At 36.6% G+C, this 10,187-nt stretch overlaps 1 protein-coding gene across 2 annotated transcripts in view; it reads right to left on the bottom strand.

Annotated features, from left to right (window-relative positions):
• Nucleotides 1–824: 824 nt before the first annotated feature.
• The window catches only part of ELL2 (elongation factor for RNA polymerase II 2), a 76,659-nt gene continuing 67,296 nt past the window's right edge, over nucleotides 825–10,187 (bottom strand). For both annotated transcript variants that reach the window (XM_039469515.2, XM_074383253.1), the window contains 3 exons: nucleotides 6,875–7,046; nucleotides 4,867–4,911; nucleotides 825–4,770 (listed from right to left, as the gene is read on the bottom strand). In XM_039469515.2, coding sequence (XP_039325449.1) covers nucleotides 4,654–4,770; nucleotides 4,867–4,911; nucleotides 6,875–7,046 — 334 coding nt within the window. In that variant the 3' untranslated portion in view covers nucleotides 825–4,653. The remainder of the gene's footprint in view (nucleotides 4,771–4,866; nucleotides 4,912–6,874; nucleotides 7,047–10,187) is intronic.

The following is a 10,187-nucleotide window of genomic DNA, read 5'->3' as shown; positions in this document are numbered from 1 at the left end:
GAAACCAGAGGTTAAGGATTCAGCTGGGAGAATGCCCTTATGTCTTCTCAGACTGGTAAGTTGGAGTCTGTTCCTGAGATAGCCTTTTGGTATGAAGAGAAAATGATATGATTACAAGACTGTACCCTTCCCTCCTACCTCCACTGCCCACTTTCAAATATCCCATTGTTAATTGCACACTTTTGAAAATAAAGTGAATATGGGAATCAACCTTTTTTCAAAGAGTGTGTAGCCTCCCTTCAAATGTATTCTGTGATTTCTGACAAATCAACTCCCCCAAAATAATCCACTGAAAATCATTATGATCCCCACATTCTAGCCTTTGGAACCAAAAGGGCTTATCTAGCCTGTGTGGTATTACTGGAATTATCACTTTGAAAAGATAAGTCTTATCCTATATAAACGTGTGAGGGCTAGGATGGAGAAGTGGTTAGGAACACAGATGCTGTGGTCTGACTTCCCAAGCTCTGCCATGTACTAACTGTGTGACGGGCAAGTTTCTTAACTTCTTTATGCCTTAGTTTACCCACCTGCAAAATGGAGAAAAAAGGTGGTGAGAAATGGGATAATGTAGCAAAAATATGTAACAAAGAGGAAACCCTCAATAAATGGTAACTATGATTATTGTTCCCCTAGTAGAAATTGCCCCTGGAGGGTGTGTCCTATACTTATAAACAGGCAGATCCCTGGAGCAGATTTTCTATTCCCACTTCCTAGGGCCCCAGTAAGTAATATCTCTGTGAACATTCTCTCATGGTTTTTTGTTTGTTTGTTTTTAAGACACAGAGGCTTGAAATGAGACAAAGGAAAAACAAGTACCAGAATTGCAAAGTTAACATTTTTATTGAACTGAAATTGGTGTAGAGTAGGGGCCACCACAGCTGCTGAGCTCAGTAACAACTGAAAAGCCCCTGTGACATTTTACCTTTGAGAGTCCTAACACGGTTTGAGTGGAACAGCTGAGAAACAGCATACAGATAATTTAATACCTCAAAATAGTTTGAAATGAGCCTCACAGCCTTGTTCAATCTTCAGGCTACAAATAACATTGATAGCATCTTCTGTGGCCTTTAGTTAGTAGTGCCAGTTAATACCCTTTCCCAAAACATTCCTCTCAAAGTGCTGGCTATAATTTTTTTTCCCCATTCAGTACACATAAGAAAAGGATTTAGTAACACTTGGGCAAGTAACAAACTGTAGAACTTTAAAAGTAGTAAAGGCATATACCAAGCATACGTGACTCCACACATTGTCAGAAAGGCAGTGGACTGGCTAAAGAGTTTCTGCCAAGTTTCAGAAGCAAAGAATGCACTAATGAAAAGGGTAAGGCAACCAAGCAGAGTGTCTGAACTGATGGACCATTTTTGTCAAACTAATTTCAACATCTTCCAATATGCAAGCAGGTATTTGTTTTACATAATAAGGTTAAACACTTTATAAGGGAAAAGAAAACTCCTATAAAGCTTATAAGTTCAGAGAAAAAATTAATACTGAATTTTTATAATCAATGCATGGAGCAATGATATAAACTGACCATAACAATTTTGTGAGAACAAGTATAAAACATCCATTACGACTTAAAGAGTTGAACGTCAACCCCTCTAAAGTATTCAAAGGGGAATAAATAATCAACAAGATAGGAAATGCAATGCCTATGTTTTTCAAAAGACCCACGTCTAGTTAATGTTCTCTTGGTTTGAGTTAAACCAGTTGTTCATTCAATCTGGAGTTGATTTAAGGATGTTGGTAAAAATCTTCAAAAGTCCTTCAAATCGTTTGAGATGAAATGTGATGGAAAAAAACTATACAACTCATTCTCTAATCTTTAATCTTGATATTTTTTACCCTAACTACCCTTCCAAAAAAGAAAGACAAAAAACAAACAAACAAACAAACAAACAAAAAAAAACGAGATAAATTCTTCCACCAGAGTAACTGACATTAAGTGGCCACTATTCCTGTAGCAATCATTTTTAAGAATCTAAAAGTCTTGCAGTAGGGAATGAAAAGTGATTATAAATATTTTAATAGGCTCATGCCCCATCTTTAAAAGGGATAAAACTTGGATAATAGCAGATTCAGAGATTTACAACTTTCAAATTTACAACTAACAGACAGACACTTTTTTGCAAAGATCTGTCCAACACATACAACTAACATCTAAATTAAGGCTTTTACTGGTATGTGATCAGGTCTAAGGGTATGCAATGCTGGATTTCCATTTAGCGTCTCCAGCTTTCATTGTTACCCAACTTGTAAACCAGAAGATGTGCTGATGGGTAGGAGCTCCAATGGCTAACCATTCACCAACTGGAAGGCTTGTTTGTAAACAGTTTCTGAAATAAGAGTTGGCAGTGAAACAAGTGAGGAGGTGCCTCAAATCATGCTAAGGGGAAAAAGTGATTTGCACCTGCTGATATGATGGACATTAAAAAAAAAAAAGAGAAGAAAAAAAGCCAATAGTTGACCTTCAGTTCAAGATTTCAAGATTTAGAGACCTAAAAGTTTAGAGCTACATCCAAGCCAATAGTTCTCATACTTTAGCTTGCAAAATGTCACCTATAGAAAACATGTGAAAATGCAGATACTTGGGCCCTATACCTAGAGACTCTAACTCAGGTGATGCAAATGGTCCAAGCACCTTTTGCTTTTGAGAAACCTTGCTCATCGCAAATAGCAGCACACAGTCTTTGATTAAAAGGCCAAGATGTCCAAGAAATAACATCAATGACTTCATTACCTACAGACAAACCCTTCAGGAGACTCTATCATAATAATATGATGCCTGAATTTATCCCCAATTAAGTTTCCTTTTCCTTTTTCAATTAAAAAGTTTGAAATAAATTAAAGTTTAATAATGATTGTACCAATTCTGAGGTAAAAAAAAGAGCACCAGGGATCTCAATGCTAAAAGAAATAGAATTCCCTAGGAGGTCTATGCTACATAGAAACAAAATTTCTGCAGTATTGTTATAGAGTTGTAGTGCAAAAGGGTCTTGTTTCAGTCTTTGTATAGTCTGTATACATCTGTATACATTTAGCATATTTATCTAATCTTTCCAGTTAATGTTTTAGAAGAACTCCAAAGAGAAAAGTTAATCTACATGCTCTCTCACGTTTTCTAGATAACCAACGTTTTTCTGGTTTACAGTGATACACAACAAAGTTATTTATTTATTTTTCTGGATGCTGGAGACAAACATCTTTATTAAAGACACTACCAAAATTTTGGCAAACATTTCAAAACAGATTTGTAAACATAATGCTTCCCTTTTTAACTGGCAGCACTTTGAAAAGACAATACAATAAGACAATACAACTTGAATCAACATTAGTTCAAAATCTTTATATTTTTGACCACATAACTTATGTTCCCACATGATAAAACAAGTGACAGTTTAAATCAACGTCAACAGATAAACTCCATGAAATGAAAGTTTGTGCTGTTTGATGAATCACAGTATGTTATGGTTAAATATATCCACTCTTTTTTATATTCCTGGCACCAGGATGAAAAAAAATCTTTAAATATACATCTTATGTAGGTAATAGCTTCTTTGCATATCTCTCTTCAAAAAATACTTTATAGCAGTATATAAATAGGTTACCTGCACATTTAATTTTATAATTTGCCCCAAAACTATAGATCTGTTTCATTTTCATGACATATCAATTTTTGCCCAACAATATTAAAGCTGACAAACTCGTTGAAATGGAAATGCTTTTGTCTTCCACAAAAGAAGTAGCAATTTGATAGGAAAAAAAAAAAAAAAAACCCTACAGTAACACTCGTCAGTTGTTTAACCTGAGCGTTTGGCCTACTTAGAGTAGCAGCTTTTTTTCCTTCATGCACGCTCACATCCACACCACCTCTGCACACATACAGATCGAGCACACACTTCCAGATGCTGGTAGGCCACAATATGCTTCCCATTGCTCTAATCAAGTGAGAAGCTGTGTAGCTAATGATTAACCACACTATGTACACAACTAGCAAACACCTTAAGGCAACCATTGCAATGGGGGGTTAACTTGCAGGGCAGATTTAATGTTCTAGATCAAGTCAGCCTGTATATACATATGTGTATGTGAATCCACACATACACCTTTCTATTTTTTTAACCCTCCAAGACAATGTTTATTTTTAAAATTTTGTGCAAATTTCTAAATATTCTACCATTTAAGGCAAAGAGTTTGCATTAAGAAAGGTCAAAAATAGGCTTATGTTTGTCCAAAAGCATTTCACCTTGCACATTACTGTTGTTTTTTTTTTTTTTTTTTTTTTTTAAACACATACAACTTTTAAGGGTGGACACTGGATCCCCAATATCTAAAAAATCATTTCTAATAACAAACACAAGTTTTTGAGGAGAAAAAAACTGATTTGAAATATAGACAATGGATCCCCAATACCTAAAAAGTTATTTCTATTAACAAACACAAGTCTTGGGGGCAAGATGGGGGAGGACCAGAAAGAGCAGCTTCGAAATGCAGGGAAGCAAAGTAAAATGGAAAAGAAAAAGTAACTCAAGTTTACTAATACTGAAACTTTCAACAGCCAAAGTTTCACCTTTTTAGAATCTAGAGCAACTCATTTGGAATTTTAAATAAATAAGCTTAAGTTTATTCACATCTTCTGGTCCAAGCAGAGTTCTAGTGCCATGACTCTGCTTGCTGTTGGTCAAATTCACCTATTAGCCTTTTGATGTGAGCCAGCTTGTTATGAAGATATTCACACCTGTATTTTTCTTCATGGTAATTGGGACTAGACTGCAGATGAAACAAAGAAACCAGTGAGGAATGAGGTTGCAGAATTTGCAACATTTTTCAACCACAGGTTAAAAAATTGACAGTGACAATACCTACCTGCTTTATCTTCTGATATTCTTGTAAGACTTCTTCATGAACATTCTACAAAATTAAATATTAGAAATTAGAAGAGAACAGCTTCTTTTGTGTGTGGCAATGCAAATAGCTAACATGCATTCAGCAAGGGTATAGGAAATATTGACTGTGGGAATGTAACTTGAAACAATCTTTATGAAAGGCAGTGTGGCAACAGCTATCAAAATAGAAAATGCAAAATTGACTCAGCAATTCTACTTATCCTATGGATATACTTGCCCCTGAGTGAATGACACATATACAAGATTATTCACTGCAGTGCTGTTTGTAAAGCAGAAGACAGTAAACAAAATTGAAATGTTCATCAATCTATACAAAGGATACTAAGAGGCCATTAAAACATGGGGAAGTACTTTATGTACCAATATAAAAAAGTTCTCCGAGATGCATTATATTGTTTAGTGAAAAAAAGCAAAGTGCAGAACACTATGGACAGCTTGATACCATTTGTTTAAAAGAGAAAAACAGAATAGTATTATATTCTAAGAATTTCATTACTTGTAAGATGCTCATTTCTCCCCATTGTAATGGAACCAGTACAAACAATAATGTATCATAATTATTAGGACACAAAACAATGGTACATCTTACAAATGAAGAAACCTTAGATTCAATTAAATATGGTGTATATGTTGAATTTATTAGGTACATACATTTTATACCATGTGTACATACCATGCACATACCACACACATAAACACACTTCCGAAAGAATACACTGGAAACCAGAACAGTGATTGTCTATGGCGGTTGGTGGGGGATGGTCAGGTTCCTGGAGGCATAATAGCTAGCCTAATGTATCTACCAAGTACCAGGCATGGATCCAGGCACTCTGCTAGTGCTTACTTATGTTTATTCCTCACAACTCAATGATTATCCCATTTTATGGATAGGGAATTCATAGGCAAAGAAGCATTAAGTAACTTGCCCAAGGCCACACAAATATTAACTGCTTCTAACCAAGTAATCCTTGGACCTACATTCTAGTTTCAGTGTAATCATATACACTGATAAATGACTATACAGAAAAAAAAAAAAAAACCCAAACCACCATATCACCAACCTCTTGTACCTCTAAACACCGATTCTTCTGGCACAGTCTCTTATAACTCTCACCAGCTTGTTGAAAAAGATTAAGGCCCACTAATAGAAGACGTAATACATTTCTAGAACACAAATGCTTTCAGGCTGTTTCCCCGTTGTGGGAAAACTCATCCATTGTCTCATGTAAGTTCCAGCCTGAACAGTGGTAGTGGGCTGGGACAGAGGTGCCACTATACCATCTGCCTGTGAAGTGTGTCAAAGTAACCTAGCCCACATGGGAGGGAATACTCATTTCTATCAATCCGTTTGCTAAGAACTACAAAATATAATCAGGAGACAGGTCAGGCATCTCCTGCTCTTCGTCAGCTGTAGTAATATTAGCACTTCAAGTAGGAAAGTGAAAACAAAGTAAGACGGGTTAACAAAGATCACTCTGCAGTGAGGAGGACAAACTTCTTTACTTAAGCCCCAAGTCTCTGTGTATGAAGCCTTCTTTATTTCCTAGGTCTATATCTTTCCTATTCTATGTCAGATTGAGGTTTTAAAAAAAAACAACTTGAAATAGCACTGTTTTGGGATAGCACCAGACCTATGGGCTGTAGTCTAAGTTGGCAGTGTATTAATCAAATATTTCACTGAGTCTCAAGATCCAACTTTTTCTCCTATTTAGTTGTGTTTGGTATTTTTCTCAATATGTGATATGTTATAGTGGCACAAGTTTTTTTCCACTGATAGAAATACAGGTTTACTACGATAATTTATTTTCAAGAACTATTTCAAATATGCAGTTTCCTAAAGCAGCAGAGAAATTGGTCTGTAAGAGTACTTACTCTAAAGGCCACTGTGATGGCTAAGGTTCAGCAGAGCAGGGAAAGAAAAAAGGTAAAATATTATAGTCAGTCCATCTAGGAACAAATCCATTTACCTGATACTCTTTTGAGCCTGGAGAAAGGCGCTTTCGTTGTGCATCTAGTTTGATAAATCTTCTAGCTACAGTCTCCATTCTGGCATGCAAAGCTCTGTACTCATCATACTCTGCATTGAAGTCATCTTTATAATTCTGGCGTTGCTCATAGGAGACGATAGCGATATATTTTCTAATAAGATAAAAGGAAAAAAGATAAATGGAGAGTAACTACACAATAAACATGAATATACAAGTCTGAGATTTAAACCAAATATTTAGAGATTATATCCATGCATGTGTCACTAATGTTTAATGCCACTGGTTGGCTGCCAGATCACTCCTCCAAACATCTTCCAGGTAAAATGATTACATAGGAGAGTCTGAGAGCTTCAATGAAACAGAGTAAATGTGGCAAAGACATGGGGGCAACAGAACTAAAATGCAACTAAGTAAAAAGAAAACAGTATTTACATAGATCTAGTTTCCTGAACCTTCCTCTATCCAAGATAATTCACTACTACACTAATGGTAGATGCCAACCCATCTGTTACAAGTCACAGAGAGACAGAAGGACTCTATGGGTAATGTGAGACCAGGAGAATGTCACGCAGTCACTGAGTGCTGAAAGCCAAAGCTCTCTCTGGACGTAATGCTTTATGAGAGGCAGTCTGTTGCTTGGCCTTTCAGACATGCCACCAGCAGAAACCTTCAACAAGGTACCTCAGGCTTGCTTCCTCTATCCCTTTCCTCATATTTCTGACCAGAAAAATATATAAAATACAAAAGGGAAATTATCAACCATTTTGTAAAATGAGAGTTTGACTAAAAAGGCATGTTTCCCTAGTTCTTTCCAAACACTTAAGTGTCATACTCTGTTGAACAGAAGCCAGTGTTGTATTATTCATCTAATTTACTTTCTTAATAAAATGACATAAATCTGTGTTTTACTTTGGGATGTGAATTACTCTTACCTGGTAAGAGACCATTTTCCTAGAGCACTCATTTATTCAGTAATAAGTAAATTGAGACAGCATCTTATTATTAAACTTAGTATTAAGTTTTTTGTTTGTTTGTTTTTTGAGACTGAGTCTAGCTTCTGTTGCCCAGGCTGGAGGGCCGTGGAATGATCTCAGCTCACTGCAACCTCTACCTCCTGGGCTCAACCAGTTTTCATGCCTCAGCCTCCCAAGTAGCTGAGGTTATAGGCGTGCACCACGATGCCCAGCTAATTTTTGTATTTTTAGTAGGGACAGGGTTTCATCATGTTGCCCAGGCTGGTCTTATCATGTTGCCCTGCCTTGCCCACCCAAAGTGCTGAGATTATAGGTATGAGCCACTGCACCTGGCCTATTAGAGTATTCCTTATTTGTAGATCTAGGAACTGGGATCACATAAGGATCTGGCCTGGTTCTTTGGACTCTGAGTTTCGGTCATTAACGCAAAATTCCCTTGACTTTCTGAAATAAAAATGAAGATTTCAAAGCAATTTCAGACAGGTGGCAGAAGCTTCAGGATGCCCCCTAAAGGTATACATATATTCTTCACTGCCACAGAATCTTGGCATTTAGTCCTCTCCAAATGGTCTTATATAAGCTCCCCAGTTTATTTAAATTGCTAAGATCACAGATGCCTAGCAGGAAATGTGAGAAAAGTGATGTAGTGAGCAAACTTAGTGTCCTCATTAATATTTTTATTCATGCTGAGTTAGACAGTGTAGAGGTTTAATTTTCTAAGAGTAATTGAGACAGTGATAGTCTGCTGATGTAAAGTTGCCCTCCTGGTGTCTTAGCTGTAAAAGAAACACTGCCAGCCAAGCAGTGAAGCAGTCCTTCCTGGGCATAGGCTGTCCTGACTACACACCAGAGGGAGCCCCGGAATAAAAAGAGGGATAAGCATATATAAGCAACATAGTTAAACTGATCTTGAAACTCAGACTTAATTTGTTATATATTTATTGTGCTTTCTCAAAATTACACCTTCAGTATTTTATTTAATAATTTCCTTAGGGAATATACCAAACTGGTCAACAATTGTGTTGCTCCAAAAGCAAATAGACAAATGGGATCTAACTAAACTTAAGAGCTTCTGCACAGCAAAAGAAACAATCATCAGAGTGAGCCAGCAACTAACAGAATGGGAAAAAATTTTTGCAATCTACCCATCTGACAAAGGGCTAATATCCAGAATCTATAAAGAACTAAAGCAGATTTATAAGAAACAAACAAACAAACAAACAGGCTCAAAAGTAGGCAAAAGATATGAACAGATACTTTTCAAGGGAAGACATTTATGAGGCCAACAAACATATGAAAAAATGCTCATCATCACTGGTCATTAGAGAAATGCAAATCAAAACCACATTGAGATACCATCTCATGCCAGTTAGAATGGTGATCATTACAAAATCTGGAGACAACAGATGCTGGAGAGGATGTGGAGAAATAGAAATACTTTTACACTGTTGGTGGGAGTGTAAATTAGTTCAACCACTGTGGAAGACAGTGTGGTGATTCCTCAAATACCTAGAAATAGAAATTCCATTTGACTCAGCAATCCCATTACTGGGTATATACCCAAAGGATTATAAATCATACTATTATAAAGACACATGCACATGTATGTCCACTGTGGCACTGTTTACAATAGCAAAGACTTGGAACCAACCCAAATGCCCATCAATGATACACTGGACAAAGAAAATGTGGCACATATACACCATGGAATACTATGCAGCCATAAAAAAGGAAGAGTTCATGTCCTTTGTAGGGACACGGATGAATCTGGAAACCATCATTCTCAGGAAACAGACACAAGAACAGAAAACAAAACACTGCATGTTCTCACTCACAGGTGGGTGTTGAACAATGAGAACACATGGACACAGGGTGGGGAACATCATACACTGGGGTCTGTTGAGGGGTAAGGAGCTAGGGGAGGGATATCGGGGGGTAGGGAGGGATAACATTGAGAGAAATGCCTGATGTAGGTGACAGGGGGATGGAGGCAGCAAACCACCACGGCATGTGTGTACTATGCAACAATCCCGCAAGATCTGCACCTATACCCGAGAAGTTAAAGTACAGTAAAAAAAAAAAAAATTAATAAACACTTGAGGAAGAAAAAAAACCAATTGCATTGCTATTATAGAAGAGATTATTTGGTTACACTGGCATTTTAAGAATAAGCATTTCCCTATTTTTAGGAAAAACTGTTGTAGTTCTAACGTTGGCTCTTTATGCAGTGACGGAAAAAATTTTAAATAATTTTTATAGCTTAACAACTACAAGCAAAAGTATTCTTACTGCATAAAAATTAGAAATATTTTGGTTAA

This window comes from Saimiri boliviensis, chromosome 1 (assembly GCF_048565385.1).
Source record: "Saimiri boliviensis isolate mSaiBol1 chromosome 1, mSaiBol1.pri, whole genome shotgun sequence".
Classification (NCBI taxonomy): domain Eukaryota; kingdom Metazoa; phylum Chordata; class Mammalia; order Primates; family Cebidae; genus Saimiri; species Saimiri boliviensis.
The sequence above is the reverse complement of the archived record's forward strand: the minus strand, read 5'-3'. Positions and strand labels throughout refer to the sequence as shown.